The sequence below is a fragment of the Mauremys reevesii genome, linkage group 1 (assembly GCF_016161935.1).
Source record: "Mauremys reevesii isolate NIE-2019 linkage group 1, ASM1616193v1, whole genome shotgun sequence".
In the NCBI taxonomy this organism is placed as follows: Eukaryota; Metazoa; Chordata; order Testudines; family Geoemydidae; genus Mauremys; species Mauremys reevesii.
Genome location: NC_052623.1, coordinates 48,639,334 through 48,665,528, shown reverse-complemented (window position 1 = coordinate 48,665,528; position 26,195 = coordinate 48,639,334). Strand labels below are relative to the sequence as shown.

The 26,195-nt window shown below is 41.5% G+C and overlaps 1 protein-coding gene across 5 annotated transcripts in view; it reads left to right on the top strand.

Annotated features, from left to right (window-relative positions):
• Positions 1–26,195, top strand: part of ATP8A2 (ATPase phospholipid transporting 8A2) — a 541,088-nt gene that overhangs the window by 43,167 nt on the left and 471,726 nt on the right. The window contains exons 3-8 of one of the 5 annotated variants that reach the window (XM_039520497.1): positions 71–170; positions 1,285–1,383; positions 4,808–4,853; positions 15,471–15,511; positions 17,888–17,961; positions 23,474–23,543. In XM_039520497.1, coding sequence (XP_039376431.1) covers positions 71–170; positions 1,285–1,383; positions 4,808–4,853; positions 15,471–15,511; positions 17,888–17,961; positions 23,474–23,543 — 430 coding nt within the window. Of the gene's footprint in view, positions 1–70; positions 171–1,171; positions 1,384–4,807; positions 4,854–8,387; positions 8,420–15,470; positions 15,512–17,887; positions 17,962–23,473; positions 23,544–26,195 lie in introns of those variants that run through there. The other 4 variants (XM_039520499.1, XM_039520501.1, XM_039520500.1 and 1 more) reach the window with 4 other exon arrangements.

The following is a 26,195-nucleotide window of genomic DNA, read 5'->3' as shown; positions in this document are numbered from 1 at the left end:
GCAGGTGTTTTTTTTGTTACAGTACTGTACTAACCAAGTGTTTTTTTTTTGGTTTTTTTTGAACCTACAGTACAGCCAAGTACAGTGTGGTGACATTTCTACCTCGATTCCTCTATGAGCAGATTAGAAAAGCTGCTAATGCTTTCTTTCTCTTCATTGCCTTACTGCAGGTATGGTTTTATTGTTTTATCTTTGATTCAAAAGAAATTCAAATGTAATTACAAAGTAACTAAAAGAAAAACAAATCAAGGGTGTCTCAATAGAATAATTGATAAAGTAGTCACCATTATCACAATGTGAAGTACATAACTTTAAACAGGAAATTAAAGGGTAGTTGGAGATTTTGAAAGCTGTTTGCAAAGTAAATTCCAATTTAATAAGAAGTCTTGTTGCTAATTTCACCGTAAATTACTTTTAAACTAACCAGAGAGACTAAAAAAGCTTCCTTTTTTGCATACAAGCGCTTGTAAATCCAGGTTGTTTTAGTTACTATGGGCCAGATACTCATCTGGTGTAAATAAAGAAAATGGAGGTATGCTGATTTACACCACCTGAATGAGTTCACCTGTCTAGGCCTGGAAGGGAGAGAGAAATGTATAAGTAAAAGAATTGTAGAAATTCTAAAATGGCCTATGATAGCTTTCCTTTGTGAAATAATGGTATGATTTAAAGGACTGGTATCTCAGGGCCTTTCAGAGCTCTAAGCAAGTGCTGTATAAACTACTGGGAATCTCCGCTTTCTACTGTTTATAAAGCTTCCCTTTCTGGTCCTGAATCTTAAATATCTCAGTGATACAGGACTTACTATGATCCATCCTGCACCTCTGACCAATACATTTTCAGGGGAAACTTGTACACTTGGGTGGGAGGGGAAGAAGGAAACATTTCTCTGACATGTTGTTTTTAATTGGTTTGAAAATGGATCGTTTGAATCGTCTCAAAGTTTATGATGTTTTTGAGGTTTTTAAGGCCCGGCTTGACAAAGCCCTGCCTGGGATGATTTAGCTGGGGTTGGTCCTGCTTTGAGCAGGGGGTTGGACTAGATGACCTCCTGAGGTCCCTTCCAACCCTGACATTCTATGATTCTATGACTCTATGATGTCAGAATAAGCCCCAGTATACGTGGGGTAGTGGGCAGAGTGCAGCTGAGATGATTAAGGTTCCACCCCTTATGGCTGCTGCTCTAGTTCCACTTCTCACTTGATATATTCATAAAATTCTAAACTTTACCTTATATAAATCATAGATTTGCTGCATAAAACAGTTTTATTTTGTCTTTTACAGCAAATTCCAGATGTCTCTCCAACAGGAAGATATACCACCTTGGTGCCATTGCTATTTATTCTAACCGTTGCTGGCATCAAAGAAATTATAGAAGACTATGTGAGTATAATTTATTTAATTTGGGAAACGGCTAGGCTTCCTATCAATGAAATACATACAGCTTTAGTAAATGCATCTTTAAGAGTGACACAGTAACCGTTGTTGGATCAAATCCCGAGATCTTTGCTTAGTTGTTACTCAGCCCTTAGTCAGGTAAATAGTCCATTGACTTTAAGAGGAGTTTGCCTAAGACAGAACCTCAGGAGTCGGCTCATTATCATTATTTAATAGTACTTTATTAAACATGTCTCACTAGGTGTGCTGTCTGTTTTGAATAATGGAAAGGATCTGGGCTGGTGTGTTGATGTGAAAGCGTATGTACAATAGGAAATGCAGATGAACTTTGAACTGGGTTACAAAAACACAATATTAAAACAAATGGAGCTTCATCTATTTATATCAGTGGAGAATCTGCCATAATCAAAATATTTGAATTTATTTTATCAAGAGAATTCCAAAGTTTAAAACATATTGAGAAAAGCAAATTTAGAAGAGGCTATATCTATATACTTTCATTGGAAGCGTGAGAAATATAAATATCTTTCAGTGCTTGCAAGAATAATCACACTCGCTAAATCTCATCTCTTTTCACCTTCTAATACGTGTAGCACAATAATTGCACATAAAGGGGCAAACTTTCAAATTGGCTTCCACAGACAATGTGAATTTGCATACCCAAATTTTAGCTTGCAGTGTTTTGTTTTGCACACTCCAAAGCTCCATATTTCTTGCACAAGTAGAGCAATTAACTATTTAGTATCCCAGTTTGCACATTTGTATCCAGCAGGATCAGGGTGCAAAATATCTTTGCTTAAAATGACGTGTAAAAAGAACTAAGTGCAGTTCTGTTTGTGCTAATTTAGGTGCTGCTTTGTAAAATTTGGCCTAAAGGCTTCTCTGAGTAGAAACAAAGTCGCTTATTTGTGGCCAAGAAATTGAATCTTTAATTACATATGGTAGCAAAAAAATACAACCAAACAACAATGCTGTTTCTCTGTTTTCTTTTCCTCTAAACTCAAGTGTAGTACACAGATACAACTTTAGATAATGTTTTCACCCTGCTTCTCGGCCTTATGGCTGAGGGGTGAAAACATTATCTAAAGTTGTATCTGTTCTCTTTAAGTAGTCAAAAGTGTGATTTTGCCATCCTGAACAGTATCTTAGGTCTGGTCTCTAGAACCTTTAATTCTGCCCTTTCTTTAGGAAAAAGAGAAAGTATAGTTGTACATTTTATTATCAAAGAGATTAAAATGCCCAATTTGTTTAGCAATAATGTCACTGATGGATGAATATCAGAAGGAAGATATTGAGGGCCATTGGCACATGACTGAGATAGACCACTAGGGAACCTTCCAGTGTTTGGATAAACTTTGGTTCCACATCCAAATTTTGGATTTTTCTCTGAACAGAAACTTTGAATCTTTTGAAGCTGGCCCCTCAGTGGAATTTAGATTCCACTTCGGGAAAACGACATTTTGCTTAGCAATAAATCTCTTCCAAAAAGAAAGGAAAACTGAAAGCAACGTCCCCTTTTCATCTGACAAATAAAAAGACATCCTTAATCAGAACTGACTTTCTTTTGTAGTAAGCCAGCATAATTAAATAAGTAAATCAGTAATAAGTAAATTCCGTAGCCAAGAGACCTTTCCTGACAAGCAGATTGGAAAACAATGTAAAGGATGACTGTCACCGGGGGCCGCTGTTGCTCCCCAGCTCCAAGCGTGCATTGCCACGCCCAGTCTCTGTCAAGGAGGTTTATAATTCTATTATAACAAAGGTTACCAAACAAACAGAAGACCATCTTAAATCAATACCTGGCCCTCTGGCTTCTAAGCCACCCGTCCCAGGGGTCTCTGGCACTGAAGTTCCTGGCAGTTTCCTCCTTCAACAGCTCTGCTCCCCTTCTGGGAATGCCTACACAGCAAAGAAAAACCCATGGCTGGCCTGTGCCAGCAGACTCAGGCTTGCAGGGCTGCTTCATTGCTGTGTTGACTTCTGGGCTGTCAGGAGCCTGAACAATGGGACCTTCCCACCCCACAGGGTCCTAGAGCATAGGCTTGGGCATCTACATAGCAATAAAACAACTCCACAGCCTGAGTCCCGTAAGCCCGAGTCGGCTAGCATGGGCTAGCTGCGGGTTTTTCTTTGCTGTGTAGATGGACCCGTTGAAGCCGCAGCCACTGGGTTGCTTCCTTCAGCCCCTGGCCCCCTTGCTCCAGGGACTCACCACTGGAGTTAGCTCTGCTCCAGCATGGTTTTGCTCATCTGTCTCAGTCCTTCCTTCCCTGAGCTGCCTAATAGCAGCCCTTTATAGGCCCAGGTGTAGCCTAAGTCGTCTTTAATTACCTGGACTGGGCTCATCTGCTCCAGTCCAAGGGGAGCTGGGCTCAGTCTATCCGCAGGGACCAGCTACCTTGTGACAATGGCCCAGGGTGGTAAAAATAATTGAGGACCTAACAAAAGCTGTGCATCTCATTCTGGTCATTTAATAGGTGCTCTCACTGCACAGGCTGTATATTCTTACATCAGACAGGCTTAGACAAAACAATAACAACTATTTTAATTGACATTCAAAGCTGCTGACTCAAATTGAGGTCCTGCGGCTAAGTGAGCTAAGTTAGAAAAAGTTTCCATTCCAGACATATGGTAAATAGGGAAGAGAGATGGAAAAAACTAAAAATGGAGGTAAGAGGATTTTCTCCCATCCTTTCTCAAAATAGTATTTCCTAGCATTCTCGTCCACACTCCCTACCTAGAAAGGCACCCTCATTTGCTTTCTTAGTTAGGTATAAGTGTACTCAGCACCTTACGATTATAAAGTAACTTAAGACAAAGCCTTTCAGACAAATTCTGACACTTGGCAAGTGTAGATGAAATATTAACAAATACAAGGGGGAAGAAAAATTCCTGCTGAGGTGAGCAGTCTGTTTTGTAAAATAAGTATTACAGGGTTTCAGGAAAGTAGGGTTATTGTAGTCAAAAGGTCTGTCTCCTGTCAGCTCTTGAACTATGTCAGTTTTTTACTGTATATTAAGAAGCTTTGAATACATAATGCTAGGACAAATTACACATAGAATATGTGTAGGCAACACACTCTAACTCCCATCATGTAGAATTATTCACTTGTTCTCATTGCATTTTTGGAGGCAGCTTTTAACTTGCCTTGTTATCTGTTGTTGCTGAGCAAAGTGTAAGTGGTACATTTTCAGCTTAGTGAATACAAAAAGTCGATATCGGTCTTTTGTAATTTAAGCAAAAAGGTGCATAAAACAGCATAGGCAATCTAATTTAATTGACAAAAGAGAGATCTCTGCCTTGTCCTTTGCTCCTCCAGTTTTTGCCTTGTTCATTCAGCACATGGGTTACTAATGTGGAATCTTCCTGAGTATAATTAAATGTTTGTTGTTTGTTTGTTTCATGACAGAAACGACATAAGGCAGACAGTACAGTAAACAAAAAGAAAACAGTAGGTAAGATCCTAATATAGTTTCATTTTTTTAACTAAATATTATGCAGTAGGAATGGCCAGATGCAAATGTATTATGAAGATGAATCATTATTTTAAAGCTAATCATGTATTGTCTTCTGATTCTATAAATTCTAAAGAACTCGAGGAAGATGTACATGCATGACTGTTTGAATGCTAGGTGCTGATAATTAGTCATCTTAAATGTTTTGTCTCATTATGAATGATGATATGAAGACCTTGGTGGGATAAGGGGTGTGATGTCCTGGGATATAGAGATCTCTGTTTCTCTTGAACCCTAGGACACCAGTCTGACTGAATAACTGCATGGAGACATTGCTATTTGTTAGTGCAAGCCTTATTGTTGCTATATCAGTTCATCCATAACTTATTTTAAAAATGAAAAAATATGATTAGTAAGTTGGCTGCACTTAGAATCTTTCAAATGGAAGAAATGCTTTAAGTGAAATCACTGTGTTTTAAGGTATAGTTTCATTACTCTCTCTCTCTCTCTCTCAAAAAAAAATAGCTTAGCCTCCAGAAAAATACTTTGGAGAGCAAATTCCTAAAATTTTGAAGATCTACTCGTGTGTGATCTTTGCAGGTGTTTGAATGACCCAAGTGCAGTTTAGTATAGCACTGTTGGTTGGTTGCACATTGGGGTTTTGGTCTCTAAGCAATGTGTTACCAAACCAGATATGGTCTGCTATTATTCCATAGTTTTGACATTCTGTAGTACCAAAATATTCTCTCATGTACTTGCACGTACAGCCCACTGATTTCAAGGGGAATTTATTGTGTGAATCCAGAGGCAGAAGTTGACTTTTGGTTCTTTACAGCCACATTTTGACCTAGGGCATTCCTTGCTGTGGCTTTCAGATACAGAATAGTCTTTTTACTCATTGCAACTTCGGTGTGGCTCTCAAGTCAAGTGCATTTAGTTCATGAAAATGTATTGGTTAATGTAGTCTTTGGAAATATAGGACAATATCATCCCTTCATCCATGTGGGGCAGCAAAGATGTGATTAGTGAGAATCCTGCCGTAGTGAGCCCGAAAATACAGGGGAAGAGACACCTCAGGGCTTGCCTTCACTGCAAAGTTAACTTGAGTTGTAATTCAAGTGTTGCCCCAACTCAAGTCCCAGCCATACACACAAATCCTTAACTCGAGAATGGTAGTGTTTTTACCAGTCAAAGGGCATAGGCTACAACATGAGTGAGCACAAATTGTCAGCTGCAAACACAATCACTCTGTGTTGCTAATACAATTATTGTGTAGTTGAAGAGTTATTTTGCAGTGTGACTACTCTCACTCAATCTAGGCTAATTTGAGAGGAGTTAACTTGAGTTATCTACACTCTAGTTAATTGTGCAGTGAAGATTTCTCCTCAGATGCACAGAAGCAGGATTTACTACTTATTTTGGGATTAATGGTACTTTGGTCTTATTTTACCTAGAGAGGAGTGATCCCCCTTTAAGGTATAATCTGTTGAAAGTTCTCCATAGAAAGACACACAGAAGAGATTATAACTGAAGTAACCATTTTTCACTACTAGCTAGTGCTCTGTTTTTGTTTTATTTTCCTTTCTTTAGTTATGAAATTGATAAATGATTAAATGATATCAATTATTCAGTTAATAAAATAAGTATTATGCTTGTCTTGTGGTGTCCCCTAAGGCACAGTAAGAACCCCATCTGGCTAAAATAGTGGTGATCACATCCCTGAATTAGCATTAAGAGAGGCAGTTAAGATTTGGCCTATCATTTCTTGGTTCTGTAGACTATAAAAAATAAAAATAATAATAATAGAAAAGTTTCATGGAAAACTCCAAGAGTTGACACTTGCAAAGACATCCAAGAATCCTGTTTGAGAGGGTGGGAGGATGGGTTTGCTGCCCTGCAGGTTAGGAGGAGTTCTCCTCCTTAAATAGCATGAATGTTCCAGGATCTATAGGGAAATCCAATGGATTTCAGGATATTCATATGTTGGACAGCTTCTCCCTACTGTTTCCCAACTCTTACCCCCTGCAGCAGCCAAACTGAAAGTGTCTTCCTTGTACCTGCATCCTCCTCCCTCCAAAACTTCAAGGGAGGTCAACGTCATGGAAAAGGGACTTGGCAGGCGTTAATGCTAACTTTGTCAGCACAAATTCCCACGAGGGGATTTCTGAATAAGGAGTTGCTGATTCATTATCAGATAACTAATTATTTCCCCAATTAATATAACTATTTTATACTTAAATAGCTTCTTGTGTTAGTCATCAGTTATAGCATTAAAAGACCTTGCTATATTTGTATATACAACATCTGACTATTCACATAACAATGGTATCTGGCTGTTGTTATTATATGAAGTATTTACATTTCTATAGAAAATATTTGCAAATAAACATCTCAAAGGAAGCTTATACCATCTTAAACATTTGAGGGAGAACCTAAGACAAACCCCAAGTTAGATACAAGTAATCGATATCATCTGGAAAATATTTCCAAACCATAATTTTCCCACCCTTAAAGTTTGAAGAATGAAACTTCAAAGTGCCTGGAAACGAAATATGTTTTTTCAATAAGAATATGTTCAGAATTGTTTTTGTGGGTTTAAACTAAGGCTTATCTCTTTGCAAAGAAGAGGAGTAAAGATGTCCACTTCTGTGACTTAGTTTAGAGCTCTGATAACACATTCTTGGTATCACAGTGGTTCTCAACCTGGGGGTACATGTACCCGTGGGGGTACGCAGAGGTCTTCCAGGGGGTACATCAAGTCATCTAGGTATTTGCCCAGTTTTAGAACAGGCAACATAAAAAGCAATAGTGAAGTCAGTACAAATTAAACTTTCATACAGACAATGACCTGTTTATCCAGCTCTATATACTATATGCTGAAATGTAAGCATAATATTTATATTCCAATTGATTTATATTAAACATGAGAAAGTAAGCAATATTTCAGTAATAATGTGCTGTGACACTTTTGTTTTTTTATGTCTGATTTTGTAAAGAAATAGTTTTTAAGTGAGGTGAAACTTAGAGGTACACAAGACAAATTAGACTACTGAAAGGGGTACAGTAGCCTGCAAAAGGTATTATATCCTGTATAAAGAACATCCTCATGTCCTTTTACATAATCAGGTCTCTTTCTAAAACATAAATATCCTAAGAATGTTTTCATGAGATAAAGAATCTGTGTAAACACATTTAGAAGCAAGAAATATGGTTTCATGGCTAAACAGATGTCACCCTCTTTGACACTTTTGGTGATGATTCTCTGCTTTCCTAGGAATTTTTTTTAATTAGCTCGAACATTTTAGTTAGCAACCAGATCAATTTTTAATAAGTATGCAAATGATCATTCTTCACTCATCATGTGTATGAAATTAATAGAAATATTTCCTTATCTTTACTAAAGGTGAAGGCAAGTATGTAATAACCTAAACCTATATACAATTATAATAAAATTATTAATAACCATGTTTGCATTACTGTTGATGTCTGTTCCTCAACACAATAGAACCTTGATCTCTCTCTTTTTTTTTTAAGTTCATAGAGGACACTCAAAAAGTTACATAAAAGTGAGTCTTCGGATAATCAGTACCTTCAAGCCTACCCCAGAGGTCTTCAGTGCTATAGGAATTTAACATCAGCACTGAGAACTTAGGAATGCCCTGGCAAGGAAGCCTGAAGCTAAGCTACCTAGTCCTGTGGGGTTTAGTAGCTGCACAAGGGTTTAGTTTCAGCCCTGTGGAACTTAAAACTCTGTAAAACTGAATCACCACCTCCATAGAGATCTGCAGGAGTGGACCTTTAGCTAGTGTAACCTCCGATGACAGAAGTGACTTTTGGTTAACTGGGATTTTCAGTGAAATGAATTTAGGAAAATCAGGTTGCGCTATATTGAGGTTGGTTTTGAGGTAGAAGGGACATGAATTTTAATTTTTTTTAAACCTATGAATACAGTGTGTACCTTTTGGCCTGACCTCCTCCTCCCCTCCCCTCCCATGGAGGTAATAGCTTGCTTCTTATGTTGGCTTCCTAGATACATTTTCTGGGATGAGTGAAGTGCAAAAAAAAGAATTAAAACATTCTAGATAGAGAAATCATTTGGTGTGATTAAGTCATTGTAAACTTCTTTGCCATTACCCAGTAATGTACAACAAATCTCCCCCCTGCAACATAATGTGTTTCAGGAATGATCATTTTCATATCCATTAACTAATACAATATTACATCTTGTCCTTACACACACACACACACGCTTTACCAACATAGACAATAACAGACCCCTCTTCTGGGATAACATCGAAGGAACATTGAGACTTATTCCCAGGTTACCCATTCATCCCAATCCTTATGGCTAGTTCCAATCAAGGGAGCACATGCAGGTGCAATGTGAGAGATACTAACCCTCTAAGTGGATTTGAACCTCCTTCAGAGAAGTCTGAGGTTGAAGAACCAAATGTTCTTGTTGATCCAATTTCAACAGATGGGGTCCTGAAATTGGGGCACTTAAATGTCGGAGGGGAGCAAGGTTTGTGATCAGAGGGTTGAAATTTAAATTTTTTTTTTGTTGGCCCAATTCCACTCTGTACCAACCAGGCTCATGAAATCCCTCTGAAATGGCAATATGCCCATAGAATTTAAACCAAATTGTTGGCATGAGCTTGTTACAATATGTGCCCTTTAATGAAACTACCCAGTCTGGGGGACCTTGCTGAATCAAGTCATGTCCAGCTAAAGCCCAGTTCAGCGGTTCCCAGTTCACAAGGAATCGTGTGAAATTCTTGCCTGCTGGCATGACCAGAGACAGCTGCAGTTCATCTCCGGGTAATGGAGGTGTCTGAGTTCCAATGACAATAATGACACATAGGGGCATGGTTGTTCCCCAAACAGCAGAGGAAACCAGGGCTACTCTGCACCTTCCAGCACCCAGGAGGCTGTCACTAGGTGTGTTTCATGGTGTGCATCCCATTCGAGACCACAATGGCTTACGGAAGAATGGGATGGAGTCGGGGGTGGTCTTAGTTTCATAACAAAATTTGAGTGACACTCTGCATGCAATTGGCAATGCTTTCCCAGGGGCAACCCGAGGAGTTGCCAACAGTGTAGAACTAGTAGCGACGCTGCAGGGCCAGGGCGTTACTCCCATTCCCATAGAATCCATGCATGTGGCACAGCAATTTTACTCCCTGGGCTCCAGCTGGCAAGCACCTCCAGAGGTTCATCACAGGTACAACATAGAGCCTGGACAGCATCAGACTCCAGACACTTATGAACAGCAGGGTGCTGGTGCACCAGTGCAATGTCATGGCTCGTGTATGAGACCTGTGAGGGGGGCAGATAAGAGAGAATAACTTCCCACACTCCCCCCATATATACTGGAAGAGACTGGGACCAATATTACAGGGTGACCATGAAGCAGTGACCTACGTGAGGGTGGCCATAATAAGTCAAGGACTTTCCTGGCTTTTTCCTGTCTCAACATCGGGGTAGGCACTGACCAGCCCACTCGATGTGTATTTTCCAACGTCTCAAAGCCGTTCCTTCTTGCTGGCCAAAAAGGGTGACTGACAGGCTGGAGAAGACAGTCTTGAGGGTCAGGTGCTTTTTCCTTCCATTCTTTGAGCTGTGAAGAATGAAAACATTTCCGCCAGGGTTTTCCATTTTTCCCATTCAGGATTTCTATCTGACAAACACTGGGGCTGACCCGATTCACAATAGAGCTGCGGCCATCCCAGGTGTGTGTAAAGAGCTGCTTAGCAGTGACAGAGGCAGTGTTGGTTTTAGTAGGGATGGCTTTCAACTGGGATCTTTCTAAAACAAAGTCAGTGGATTCATACACAGTTGAGAAACTTTGGCAGCTAGAAATTGAACCAAATTCCTCAGCACCTACACTGTTGCTTGCTACAGGCAATGGTTCATTCTGAGCTAACTCAGTCAACCCACTTCCACACCCTTCAGTTGCAGCAAACTACTTGCAAAAGCTAGCATGAGGTTTTATTCCTTCAGGAGCACTTTTAGGCAACAATTCATTTCCCCCAGAAATTTTGTCCTTTTCCCTTTTCAGGTAGGGGTTGCTCTACAGAAACATCTTTCTGAGCATCTTTCTGGGTTTCAGTTGAGTCCAGAACGACTTCTGAGACAACTGACATATCCTCAATCAGCATAAACTGAGAGGCATATTCTGTCTGCTCCTCAGACAGAAAGTTGGACACAAACTCTCCTCCAACAGATAAACTGACATTCTTAACATTCACAAGGTTTGGAATTTCCTCCCCTTTGTTCCCAAACAAACTTTTGGAGATTGGAGTAGCTCCCTCCATGGGCAAGTCATTACCCGCAACAGACACAGGCTTAGAAACATTTCCTTCCTGGGTTTTAGTTGAGTCCAGAACCACATCTGCCACAACTGACAAATCCTCAGTCATCATAAACTCAGAGGAACTTTCTGCCTGTTCCACAGACAACAGACAGAACATTTTCTCCCCCAGAAGCTAAACTGCTTTTCTGACTAGACAAACAGTTTGAACTTCCCTCCCCCTTGTCACAGACCACATGGCTTTTCACAGACAAACACTGGGAGAGTGGGATGGCTTTCTTAACAGGCAAATCGCCACTCCCAAGAGACAAACCATGGGAGATAGATTCTCCCTCATACCTGTTGACCTGAACCTGTTTAGTGGTGGGTCTCCCTTCGGAGAGCCTATCCGCTAGCAATTGGGCTAACATCTCTGGGTTCCCCACTGTAGCCCTCACAGTGGGTCTCCTCCATACATTGCACTGATGTCTTGCGATCAGCTGGGGAGGCCCCTGGGGAACTGGGCACCCCTACTGATCGTCAGACTCCCAGACCCTCCACTCAGAAGAGCGGGCAGGGAGTGGCTTTGACAGGGAGTGGGCGTGGGGGATGCACTCCATATCGGGGCAGTGGGTTGTGGGTGAGCTCCCTGCATTAACTCCGTTTTCCGCATGACCTGAGACAAAGCATTAATCAGGATGCTGAGGGGCTGGCATTCGTATTTTCCCATATCCTCCCCTAAATTCAGCAGCTCCTTCCAAATCATGTTCCTAAGGGTCTCCTTGGGTTGGTGTTGCCCAGAGTTGTGGGAGAGAGGGGAATTAAGATTGAGAGGGTGCCTGGCAGAGTGAGGACCATTGTTTGTAAATGTGATAGCCTGCATAGGCTCTGAGGTAGTCTTTTTGCTGACTTGTCTTTTCAAGACACCAGTTTCTCACAGCAAATCTGCCTGTTTGATTTTTGCCACTAGTTCACTCCAGGTTAGGTGTTCTAAATCCACAGTCCTGGATTTTATCTGAGAATTTAGTCCTGCATAAGTGCTCTGTACTAATTCATGTCCCTGCTACTGGAGAGTGATAATCCCATTCTCTTCTGTCTGGGGTAAGGAATCAGAGAGAGCTGCCAGCATTTTCTTTCAAATTAGGTAAGCTTCTGGGGCCTCTCCTGGTTTCTGCTCTTCCATTATATACAGTTTCTTAAGGGAAGACACAGGCAGTAATATTTTAAGAGCACTTATCATCCATTCCCGGGGTCCAGTGGCAGTCCGCTCCCAAGAGCCTATGCCTATAGCATCTGCATCACAAGGAGAGGTGCATAACTGAGCCAATTGGGTTAAGTCCATGCCATCAGTAGAGGGGTACATTTACCAAACACGGGCCAGCCATGCAACAGCTGTGTCACGGTTCAGTGGCTGCAGTCTCTCAGCAATAGCCTTGGCTTGACTAGGAGACAACCTTACTACATCCGTGACCAGCTCTGTTGTGGGAAGATCAGCTCCTGCAACTATGTGTTTAACCTTCCTTGTGGAAACAGGGGCAACATGATGCATGTGTGGCCAATTGGGGTTAAATGGGTTTTTGGGGACAGCATCGGGGGGATCTTTATTTTCCCAGGGGGCTCCAAATCACAATCCTCTCTCAACCTTACAGCTGCTACTACCCCCTTATGGGCACTAAGTTGGGCACGCAATTTACTAATCTTTGCCTCACACTCCTGATGGTCTGCTGCTGCTGCCTTTGCTGCCCTGTTCTCTTCTGCCAAGAAGCGAGTTGCTGCTCTTGCTTCTTCTAACAGAACTTTTGTGTGTGTTAACTCTTTCCTATACTGTTCTGCATTCCTGCTTGCCTTGTCTCTCTCCTCTTGTATATCCCTAAGTACAGTCACCATTCTGAGCTTTTCTGCTATCAGTAAACACCCGTCTGTCTCACATTTGTTCAAACGCTGTTGTAACTGCTTTTTCTCAAGCTCTAGTTCCTGCCCTCTATTTACCATTTCAACCATGTCCAGACATGCATAAAATAATGCCCATGCAGCAGCTGCATCCTTTGCACTACCAGGTGGCTTAAAGGTTGTGCAATACTGTTCACATCTCAGACTAGCTTCAGTCAGGGGATTCTCACCCTTAAAATACCCCCTTTCCCAGGGGCATTTCCCGTTTTTCATTACCCATCTCTCTAACCTTTGGTTTTCTCCTGTCTCCAGCGAGCAGAAAAAAGGTCTTTTTCAGCCATCTCTATTTCCTTATTTCACTAATGATCCCCACCAACAGCTCTTTCTAAAACCTTTAATTTGAAGACACTACTCTTAACTCCTTATTTCACAGTTCTACAGGTATTCTAAGTACAATTCTTAACAGAAGGTTACCAAATAGTCTATGAGAGAGAGACCTTGCTAAAGGAGCTTGGTCTGAAAAAGGAAAAGAAAGAGAGCTTACTCAGGTCTGTGTCTCAGTTTCCCTACTCCAAAGCAACTACTCAACAATTACCATGTGATTAGGGTCACTTGTTGCCCGCATTCTCCACCAATTTGTTATGAGATTTGCCCGTTACTTTGGGATATGCTCATTTATTCGGGTTACTCTTCTGGGGGGGGGTGTCTGTAATTCTATCAATGTACTGCCTGTGTCACTTGTGTTTTTATATGGAGCTCTACTTCTTCCTTCTGCAAGTCCCCTCCCAATGGAGCTATCTTGCAGGACCTAGGTTCCCTAGGGCTGGGTTCCTCCAGCCCCAGAACCAGATGAACACGCTCACACCCACACATACATTAACAGAGCAAGTCTGAGCGGACTGGGTCAATCAGCACTGTCAAGCTGACTATGTCTTTGGACTCACTGGGCTGGAGGAAGCAGCACTTTCAAGCTGCCTCTCTTTATATGCCCCTGGGCTCCATGGACTGGGTCAAGCAGCACTTTCAAGCTCTTACCCTTATGCATCCCAGATTCTGCATGTCCCTATCTTGACTCTCACATCACAATTGTACTGGCAGTAACCTACTTGATGAGCAAACCCCACAGTATTTTGGGTGCTGCAGGGATCTTTAGCTTAGGTAAAAGAAGCGTTGCTGTAGAGTGAATGGGGGAAGCTAAAAACACAAAAGAGTAAAGTTCAGCAAGAGAGAGAGAAGCAACCAACTTAACCATAAGTTATTTGTTGAATAATAGTGATAACTACACAAGGAGGACTAAACCAACATAACATACATTATTAAAGGTTAATACCTAAGGTAGAAAGGAAAAGAGCGAGAGAGAGAGAGAGAGAGAGAAAGAGAAGGGGACCTCACCGCTCCCTGAAGCTTGAACTGGTCGGGGTTCCCAGGTGATGGTGGTAGCTCAGGGTCCTGAGGGTAGAAGACAGGCAGAGTCCCCAGCACGATCAGTCAGGAGAATATGGAGTCCCAGTGGAACTGATGCATAGTTTGGATCTAAGCATCAGAAAACTGACTGGAAGGTGAGTAGGGATTTTTGTAGAGAAAATACAATGGTTCAAGGGAGAACACTAGATTTGTTTATGGTTAAACTGATGACTCAAGGGTTTTCTTTAGGCTAGACAATAGGAGCTGATCACTCTTGGCTATGGGTGGTGTTTTCTTCCAGGGAGCTCACAATCCAACTAGGCTGCTTCCGTATTTTGGATATCAATCAAGGATTCATTACTAGAATTGGTCTGATAACTGCTGAACTGGGTGTGTGCAGGCATAGGTTTATTAGAATCTGGAGCAGAGATTCCCATGTTGCAGTGCTTCCCTACTTTTTCAGGTCCCAGAGTTCAGTGCGGTTCTCTTTCTCCATTCTGTATGCAAATAGAGATGTCTCCCTGTCCGATCTTTCATGCAGATGAGGCTAGGGGAGTTGTCTCTGTTCTTCATTCTGTATGCTAATGGAGATGCCTTAATCTTGTCACCCTTGTCAGAAGGGGTCTAGGTCTGTCTTCCAATGCCCTTCACTGCTCTCTGCAAATTTTTTCCTCTGATGGGTTTTGGTTTAAGCAGAGGCTGGGGTGTGTGCATGTTTCTTTCATGAGTCAGGCTGGATACTGCACCCTGGTTCCCCAAGAACACAGAGCTGACTGGTATCAATGTACTGAGGGCCATATTCTGCCCTGGAACATGTATGCCTGACTCTGATTCATGTATGCACTCGCACACATCTGAGGCTGAAATTTGATCTCAACTTCTGAAAAATATTTAGGATTGTATCCCTGCACATGAGTTAATTTGGCATATATACTTCCTGTACTTTAAGTTGTTTGGATAGCATAAGTCATGTTGATCTTTGATATGCATTGTAATAAATAAAAATTAATTAAAGTTGATGATTTTTATTTCAGTTTTAAGAAATGGAATGTGGCAAACCATTATGTGGAAAGAGGTAAAAAAATTTTTTTAAAATGTTTTGAAAAAGAATTACTTTTGATGGAATGATTCTAGGATGGGGCAGAGCCAATGACACTGGATTTACAATGCCTAACGAGTCCCCTGTGTTGGGGGAATCCTTGGCTGCCTGTTTAGGGCAGCTTTTTTGTGGCTGCTTTGCACTGTGGTAGCAATGCAGAGCTCTCAGATCTGGGCCCCAAAATTGTGTCCCATTCATCTGTTTTTCGAATAACAGTTGTCCATTTGTTACTTTTATAATAGCAATTAAATATTCTATTACCATAGAGACTAGACCCCTGTGCTGTTTGCTCCTCTGAAGCACATTGCTTTTATTCCAATAAAAGTTAAATTAGTTTGACTGCAATGGCACAACTATATTAATATTGTTTTTAACAACTTTATATGTTCCCCGCAGATCTATGGGAATTTTTTTCTCCGAAGTCTTAGGCCCAGATCTTCAAAGGTATTTAGGCTTTGGAAGTTAGGAGTCTAAATACCTTCAAGGATCTGGGCCTTATTTAAAGACTTATTTAACTTTGATTGGGCCCCAGAAATTACCAATGAGAACTTTTCCCTATAAGAAGTTAATATTTTTTGAGACCAGGTTCTAGAAACCCTCAATCACAAGGATGATCTGTACAGGTATAACAAACCCCTGTGAAGAGAGAGCCAGCACAAGGCCTATGCACGGATACATAAATCCCACTTAAACTCATTTTTTTTAGGATTTAAGTGGGACTTCAGTGGTGCATAAGCCTGGTTCTTACCCTCTGCACAATTGTGAATTTAACCCCAGGTGAATACTCTGATTGTATTTAACGAGGTTACTCATGTGAGTACAGATTTTTCAGGTCAGGCCTGTGGCTCTTAGAGAATTTATTATAAATCTATATTTACCAGAAAGTCCAAAATAGCTTTTTGAGCTTCATTCTGGTAAGTGATAAATAATGTACATCCCTTGTAACTTTCTGAGAAGGACTTTGAAAACCAAATCGGGAAATTAAACCCATAAAATTATATTTAAACAACAGTAAGGTTCTGATGAAAACCAATGAATCCCAGGAAATGTAAAGCTGATGCTGAGATGTGCCACTATCTCTTAATTTTTCTACCGGATTGTGAATTAGAGATGTCACATAAGGCTGAATATGGAATGTTTTCACATTGTGTTACAGTCTTCACATTTAAACAAAGATTCTTGACTATATGTGTTTCATTTTGAGTCACAAGGATTCCAGTTTATCCATTATTTTGTCATAATTACTCAGCTGTGTTTAGCATATCACCTGTTTAAAATATCAGAGCTGGTTTATTAGAAGTTATTAGACCTGATCTTGCTACCATTGAGGTCCCTGAGAATTTTACTTCAGTGGGAACAGGGTCAGGCTTGAATTCTCCAATGAAGTTTACTGTTATAACAAACAAACTTGCCATCTACTTTTGGACACTGCTTGACTTTTCAGAGTCCATTTTGGCATTAGGATTATGTCTTGATGTTCAATCTCAAGTCAGCAGTTCATAATTTGTATGAACAAGGACAGATGATGTGCGGGCTCCTAAATGATTCCATTGTGTCTAGACATGAGAGCTGTTGAGCACCTTCAACTCCCATGGAAGGTAATGAGAGTTGTGGGTGCTCAGCATCTCTAGGAACAGGCCACGGAGCATCTAATCAGGTGACATGTGAGAAGTGAAACACAGTTGCTGATAGCGTTCAAAGCATCTACCCCTAGTTTGTGTTGCTACATACTAGAGCACCTGCTGATGTTTAATGCTACAAGTGCTTAAGATGAAAAGCACCTAATGTGAGAAGAGTTCAAGTAAGAGGAGACTAGCGAGCTGGTGAGTAGTGAGAAAACATGGAACCAAGAAAGAAAAGGGAGGAGAAGAAGTCAGAGGAAGAGTAAAACAGATAATACATTAAACAGATGAGGTAGAGACAAAAGCAAAGATAAGAAAACTTATGTCACCTGGGAAAGTATCTCTTATCAGCTGTCAAGAAGAGCCACTGTGTACAGACAAGCTAGTTCAGGCAGTGGAAGGAGTGATAAGGAGGGGCTTAGTTACCTTATTTAAAGTAAGGAAAAACTGAGACTTGAAACTTACTTCTGAAGTTATGTATTTTTTGTCTGTGGTGGACACTGTTTCCCTTCATTAAATGTGTGAAATGAGCCCTGATGTTGAACTTCTATCTTCTCAATGGAATATAACCAGACTGAATTCAAAGCATCACTGTAGATGTTCTTTGTAAAATACAGAACTCTTCCTCTCTTTGTGAAGGGACTAGTTAACAAATTAATAATCCGGATGAACAATTTGTGTTCATTTTCTCTTCTTCCCTGCTGCTGCACTCCTGCCCCTGTATCAACAGGTGGCAGTAGGAGACATTGTGAAGGTCACCAATGGGCAGCATCTTCCAGCAGACATGATCATTGTATCTTCCAGGTCAGATATACTGAGTGGGTGTGACATGATGCTTCTGCTGAACTGAGGTTTTAAAGAAATTATTTTTATCATTAGGAAGTGTAAACTTAAAGATCTTAGATGCCAATCCCCTCTCTTCCTCGCAGTGTGAACTGGATAACAACATTTCTATATCAAAAAGATACATTTGCCTCATCAGGGAAAGAAATGATCCTATCCAGTCACACTCTCATTTCATTTGCATTGTGAATAACTTCTCAAGAGCAGCCAGGTAAGATGGTGTTCAAATTGGTGGTGCTTGAAACTGAGCTAACTAGCATTTTGGGAAATTGACTCTGTCAGATTTGTAGGGAGGGGATTTGGTATGACAAAAGCTGAGTGCAGTCAAATTGCTCAGTGATTTTTGAAAGGCCTCTCACTTCTAAAAGGTCTTCACTGCTTTAAAAAAAAAAAAAGGACACTGAGGTAAAAAAAATTGCAACTGGGAAGCACAAGCTGTCCTGAGGTAAAAACACAGGAAAGACCCAACACTTTAGTTTTATCGTGAGGTAAATTCACTGAGGACAAGGGGGGTGTAGAGCTGTTCAGCTCATGATATAACTTGTCCTCACTGTGTTTTTTACCTCAGGACTGCTCCTGTATGTTACTCATCCCCAAGGTATAAAATACACCCTTTTTAACAGTGAAGACAAGCCTTCAGAGGATTTTGCAGCTACGTGATTTTTGGTGGTGATCAAAAGAACTTGTCTTTAGTTTTATTTCCTTGTATTAATTCAACTGAAAAAAATTCCAGCAAGTTCCCCCTACACTTGGTGCCCTGCCCCCAAGTACTTGTGCTGCCTTCTTCCACTGCAGAGTTAACTGGAGTTATGTATGCTCAAGTTACTTCTCTTGAGTTAGCCTTGCTTGAGAGAAAGCAGTCACACTGCAGAATAACATTTGAGCTACTATGTCCACTGCTCTAGTGCTTCACTTATTCATGTGTGTCACTAAAGTTTAGTCTACACTACAAACTTATCCACACCCCATAGCAACCTAGTTAGACCAACTTAACCCCTGGTGTAGACAGTGCCAGGGCTTCTCTTGTTGACATAGCTACCACCTCTCGGAGAGGTGGAGCACCTACGCTGATGGGAGAAACTCTTCTTTTGGTACCGGTAGCATCTTCACTAAGTGCCGCAGCACTGTACATGTAGACAAGCCCTGGGACTTCTGGGGCCATATCTCATGGGTCTTTGCACTGCAGTTAGATGAGCTGCTCTGTAAATTCTTTCTTAGTAAATTATGGGAGAACTTGTGCATGGGAGCAGGGCCGGCTTTAGCAAGTGCGGGGCCCGATTCGTACCTACCTGGCAGCGCTCCAGGTCTTCGGGGGCACTCAAGGACCTGCTGCCGAAGACCCAGAGCGACTGAAGGGCCCGCCGCCGAAATGCTGCCAAAGACCCCACGGAGTGCCGCCGGATGAGTAACATTTTAAAAGGCGCCGGGCCCGATTCCGGGGAATCGTGCGAATTGGCCTAAAGCCAGTCCTGCATGGGAGAGGATTGTGAGAAGGCATTGGAGGACTGTCAGCACTCAAGTGGAACTAGCTTGGGCCACACTCTAGAGTGGTCATGCTAGCATCTGCTGAGTTGCGCTCTCTGAAGTTTTAGACTGTACCCCCTGATGAGCCAGCCAACTTGTGTTTAAAAGCACCACCACACTTGAGTTAGGAGCAACATTTGAGTTATAATTTGAAGACAAACCTAGGACTGCAGGTCTTATCTTCACCACCCAAACATCAAACCAGGGATCTTGTGGGAGTTCTCCTTTTCTCTAACTAGCAATGGCCACGGGTCACCCTGATCCCCAGGCCCTGAAATTCCCTCCTGGAGAGAGAAACAGATGACTAACCTTCTGAGAAATGTCTTTTCTGAGCTATTGGCCTACATTTCCTGCCCTGCCCTCACTTACTGTCTCATTCTTGTGTCACCAAGAGAAGCAGTGTCTCTGGTGGAGATAGATAGCAAAAGGTAAAAATGAAGATCTGAAATTGTAAAAGTGACTAGAGTTTTGGGGTGCTGCAGTTTTAGGGTGCCCAACTGAAATTCCATCAGTTGTCCTGAGGGTGCTCAGTAAGTCTGAAAAATATTGTCCCTTTACTCATGACTCAGGTTGAGCACCCAAAATCTGAGGTACCTCAGATACCTAGTTGGTTCTAGGATTTAGGTCAAAATTTAAAAATAAGATTTATTTAAATAAAAGCCCAAAATTATTATTGATTATTTATTACTAGCCAGATGACTCCCAAATTTAAGTGCAGGTAGGGGATACAACCACACTCTAATCAGAATGGCAATTTCCAGCTTTGAGGGATTTTGGGATTTCTCCCCCAACATTTTATATTTAAACTTTCTTTCCCACTTACCTGCTTCATTGGGGTTTAGTTCTTAAGCTACACGGGCCAAATTATTCCGTCAGTACCACCCCAATAACGCCACTGATGTCAGTGAGGTTACACTGATATAGTTGAGGGCATAATTTGGTCCTGCATATGCTGTTTAATTTACAAAATGCTTTGCTTTTAGTACTGGCCATTTCTGTTGTGGTTTTGCTTTTACCATGGTAGCTTTGTTATGTACATAACGCTTCTTTGTGATGGTAATAATAATAATAATAAAATAGCCCTCAGTTCACCAGAAAGCTTTGCATGCTCTGCAAGGATGGATTGTTTGATTTGTATATGGTATGTGCTGTATTAAGGTATTGTGTGCCATGTGTGTACAGGTATATTGTTTTGACTGATAAAAATAAATTAAGGAGTCATTGTCTATTATTTTGATTATTCACATAAAGATGACATCAAGGGATCTTACAGAAAGCAGAAATTCTTAAGGCAGAAAAAAAAAGACTAAAAGCAATTAAAGATCATAGTTGGATCTCATTTGCACTGGGTATAAGAGGCATTTTCAGCTACCTCTACAGATGAAGGGGGAGGGATAGCTTAGTGGTTTGAGCATTGGCCTACTACACCCAACCAATCCTTAAGGGGGCCATTTAGGGATCTGGGCCAAAAATTGGGGATTGGTCCTGCTTTGAGCGGGGGGTTGGACTAGATCATCTCCTGAGGTCCCTTCTAACCCTGATATTCTATGTGAAGAGCTGTGTGTAAAACTTTCTTGGCCTGTGATACAAGTGTTGCTTCTGATCCACGATCTAGATTACAGTGAATTTGCTGTTTATAATACAACCAAAAATATTGACCATAGTGGTTTATGTACAGTAACTCCTTACTTAAAGTCATCCTGGTTAATATCATTTTGATGTTAAGTTGCTGATCAATTAGGGAACATGCTTGTTTAAAGTTGTGAAATGCTCCCTTCTAACATCTTCGGCAGCTGCCTGTTTTGTCTACTGCTTGCAGGAAGAGCAGCCCATTGCAGCTAGCTGGTGGGTGGTTAGAACCAGGGTGGACCAGCAGCCTCCCTATCAGCTCCCCTAAGTTCTCTGTGCAGCAGCTGCCTGCAGTTCAGCTGTGTCCCTTCCCCCACTGCCATGTGCTACTCCTGCCCTCTGCCTTAGAGCTGCTCCCAGAGACTCCTGCTTGCTGTACAGGGCGAGTGGGGAAGAGGAGGGCTAATGTAAGGGTGTCTCCCCCTCCCCCCTGCTCCTGCATCCCACTTACCCCATCTTCTATAGAGCAGGGGGGACACACAACAGAGGGAGCTTCTAGGCAGTAGCTGCGGTCTCAGGAGGTCTCAGCAAGCTGATTTAATTAACAAGGAAGTGTACTTAAGCCTGGGGTCAGCTACTTAAAGGGGAAATGCTCATTTTTTTCTCTCACACACAGGGTGTGTGTTTCTGTTTGCCCTCCCTCCTTTCCTGCTGCCTCCTAGAGTTTGAGAGTTAACCCTTTAAGGCTCAGTCAATTGCTAGTTCATTTAGCAGTGAGGCAGTCCCTGGGAAATATCCCACCCTCTGACTCCTCCACCTCAACCAAGCTTCACAATCATCATCACTGTGTACCAGTATTAAATTGTTTAAAATTCATACTCTGTGTGTGTGTGTGTGTATATATATATATACACACACACATATATAGTGTTTTGTCTGGTGAAAAAAATTTTCCCTGGAACCTAACCCCCTCATTTACATTAATTCTTATGGGGAAATTAGATTCTCTTAACATCGTTTCACTTAAAGTTGCATTTTTCAGAAACATAACTACAACACTAAGTGAGGAGTTCCTGTATTAGAGTCTGTAGCATCCATTGTATTTGATCTTAGTTTGCCCATATGTGAGAAGCTGGGAACCTGTGTGCCAGCTCCCATTGCTGTCTGACTTCTAAAAGAAAATTTATTTCTCTGTAGACCATATATATATCTGTGTATATGGCTAGATCTGCATACCTGCATCTGTCTGGCATTCAGGTGTCTGTCAGTCAGGAAAATGGCAGCAATACAAGGGTTAATTTAAATCTGATTGCTTCAGGAGGTATAGAACAGCATCTCAATGTATAGAAAGTAGTCTGCAAAAACTGGAAGATGAAGCGCGTATCTGGGTCCAAGTAGGCAGTGAATGTGATACATAGCCATAAGTGAGGATGTCTTTTTAAAAGATACACTCTAGGAATTATTTTGGAGGAGTTCTGTGGCTTGTGCTATAAAGGAGATCAGATGGTCATAGTGGTCCCTTCAGGCCTTGAAATCTATGAATTTATGAACTACAGGGCATGATAAGTGAGTACAAACTCTGGGCAAGATTCTAATACTCCTCGGACAGACTATTCCAGCCAGAAAGAGGAGTAATTTCTGTAAGACAGGGTTGTGTGGGGATGTAAGGGCACAAACACTCTAGTAGAACACACCCCTTGAGTCTAACCCTGGTTCCAGAATACCTCTTTGTGGCTTCAACCACAGGACACCTGCAGAGTAGCCTCTGCAAGTTTGGGGGGAACTAGAATCAGGGAGGTGGAACATTAACATCTTCCGCTGTCCTTACAGCCCAGGCTTTTTGGTGGGTTGTATGAGCAACCTATAGCCAGATTTGGCTCTATGGGGAAAAAAATATGATGGGAGCTGGTGCCTAACTGCCCTCAGTACTTTGAAAATCTCCCGTTTTAATGTTGCTATGATTTTCTAGCATTCTTGCTCAACAAATCTGGGGAAGAAAAATTCTAGAAGGAGAACTTGTCAAAAGTGAAACAGTTGAGTTATTAAATAATGTGAAGAATTGAAGCAGAGGTTCTTTAATATTTGTTCTTTAATAATGATGTGTACTTATGTTACAGCTCCTTGTTTTTGCTGGATAGCATCTGTACTGATTCAGATAGAAGTGTTCTTTTAAGAAATCATTTAAGTCATTTTTAAGTGAAGTAATTTTAAAAGGGATTTTTTAAAAATGGCACTCTGCCATTCACCCTCAGAATTTAACTTTTTGCCATATAATGTACCGAGAATAGTTATAGTTGGGTACTTTCAAAGCACAAGTAAGGCTCAATGTAATTGTTTTATAAAATGTTTAACCATGAAAATTTTAATGTGCTTCCTGCAGTGAACCTCAGGCAATGTGCTATATTGAAACATCTAATCTTGATGGGGAGACTAATCTTAAAATACGACAGGTAAAATCACATTTATTTTGTTAGTGTATAATGTTAACAAGGAAGTCCTGTTTAGCAGTTAGGAAAGAGACTTGGGTGTGAGGAGATCTGGATTCTAAATGCAGCTGTATAGCTCTTGACTAGTTACTTAGGCTCTCGCGGCCAGTTTCTGCATCTGTTGAATGGAGGTGGTAATAATTGCTATACAGATTTGTTGAGAGACTAAATTAAAGAGAGGCGTGTTCCTATGGATTTAAACATGGGAATGGACATCAGGAAGATCCTGGCTATGAAGCTTATGTCTAGTGTGGCCTTCAAAAAAATATTTAACTTCTCTGCCTCACTTTCTACTCTGCTCTAATAACAGCAGTATTATTCCCAGGGCTGCTGTAATTACATGCTTGTTAAGTGCTTTCAACATGAATTTACTCTCTCTTGATCTGACAGGACCTGCATTTGATGACCTTCAGGTCATGTTGCAAAGCGTATGGGCCTGATTCTCATTTACACTGAGGCTGCCTTATACCACCCCGGCAGCGTAAATAGACCGTTAAAGAGTGTGAATTAGATGTATCCATTTCAAGGCTCCTTTACGCTGCCAGAGAGGTGTAGGGTGAATCAGGGCCTGTGTATTTACCCATGCTTTGTCCGACTCCTTAGTGTGAGCACCTCAGTCTTTGGGTGGGGAACAGCATGGAGCTGAGATTGGTACTTTTGTGTGAGTAAAAAGAATTAACTGAGACTCTTATGCACATCCTACTTAAGGGGATCCCCATAATCACAGAGACAGAGGCCAAGCTCCCACCATCCTCCTGCCCATCCCCAACATCCCCTGCAGTGGTTTATCAGAGCTGATGCAGAACCCTTGGAGCGCGGTGTCCCTTTACATGCCCTCTCCATAGCTTGTGCAGCATGGATACAGTGGCTGTCCTGTACCGGGGGCGTCAGTCATGTTGTGCCCATGATAAACTTCACCCAGAAGGACACATTTTATTTTATGCAAATATATCTGTAAAATATAAGAGAATGTTTAGAGGTGAGAGAATAAGTTTGTATTTTAAATGTTTGGGAAATGTAAAGTTATCAGAGAAGGAGAGTTAGAGATTCTCCTCTTACTTACCCCGGTGTCAATTGGGAGTAACTCCATTTAGTCACTGCAGCTGCTCAAATCTAAAACTAGTGTGCGAGGAGAATCAGGGCATTGAGCACATTAAGATGCAATTGCATGTGATTGCAGTATACCCCTGACAGTATCAAAGCAGCACTTGGAAACCTGTGTACTTCACTGCCAGATGCTTAACAAATCAAAGAAACCATTATGGTTTACTAAAGGAACTATCAAAGGTAGGAAAGTGCTGGGTTTCAAGCACAATAAGCCATGACAAGTATATTTGAAATACCACGATTTGATTATTACACACTATGCTTGTGGTCAGAGTTGGAATTTAGCTGCCCAAAGTAGAGACCCAGTTTTGTTGACACTGCTCTTCATTTATAAGAGGTGCAGGATGTAATGTGTTCCTCCCGGGGTGCCACCTGGAACTGAGATACCACTGAGCCCTCTGACTCACCAACCTGGGCTCTCTCTCACCCTGTGCTGCTGTGACAAGCTGCAGACCCACTACTGGTCCTACACTTCCACCAGCATTCACACAGGCAGGGATGCACCCAGCTGCAGTTACATGGAGGCTGACCACCCACTGCATGAACCAACAATAGAGAGGCTACAGCCAAAATAACCACCAGCTTCCCAGCCTAGGACCCCAGGGCTGTACCGTCCTGCCCTGGTCAAAACCCTGACCAGTATGAATTGATTTTCCAGTTTGGCTCCCCCTCATTGGGGAGAGGAAATGCAACAGCCTTTGCCCCTTGAGCTAAGATTTCAAAGCACTTCATTCAAAGTCACTGACTTTAAAGGAAAGACAAGTTTATTAACTACAAAAGGTAGATTTTAAGTGATAGCAAACAGATCAAAGCAGCTTACCTAGTAAATAAACAAAACCTCAAACTAAATTTAACATACTAGAACAGGAGTCGGCAACCTTTCAGAAGTGCTGTGCCGAGTTTTCATTTATTCACTTTAATTTAAGGTTTCGTGTGCCAGTAATGCATTTTAACGTTTTTAGAAGGTTTCTTTCTATAAGTCTATAATATATAACTAAAATAAATAAGGTTTTTAAAATGTATAAAAAGCTTCATTTAAAATTAAATTAAAATGCAGAGTCCCCCGGACCGGTGGCCAGGAGCCGGACAGTGTGAGTGCCACTGAAAATCAGCTCGCGTGCCGCCTTTGGCACGTGTGCCATAGGTTGCCTACCCCTGTACTAGAAGTATAGGATATGAATTAACAATCTCTCACCCTGACTGATGGTACAAGCAGGCTTGCAGGTTCTCAAGGCACAAGCTGCACTTGCTTCGGATCCCCACCCCAGTTCCAAGTCCTTTTGCTTAGGAACTTCTTTTAGGTGTTCAGTTGTGGGGGAGTGAAGAACAACAGATGATGTCACTCCCCGCCTTATATAGCTTTAGCATATGGCAGGAACCCTTTGTCCCAAACTCAATTTGTGGAAAAACACTGGTATCCAAGATGAAATTCTATGTCATGTGACCTGGTCACATGCCCTTGCATACCTTGCTGAGTCATAGCAGCCATTACTTACAGGCTGTCTGGAG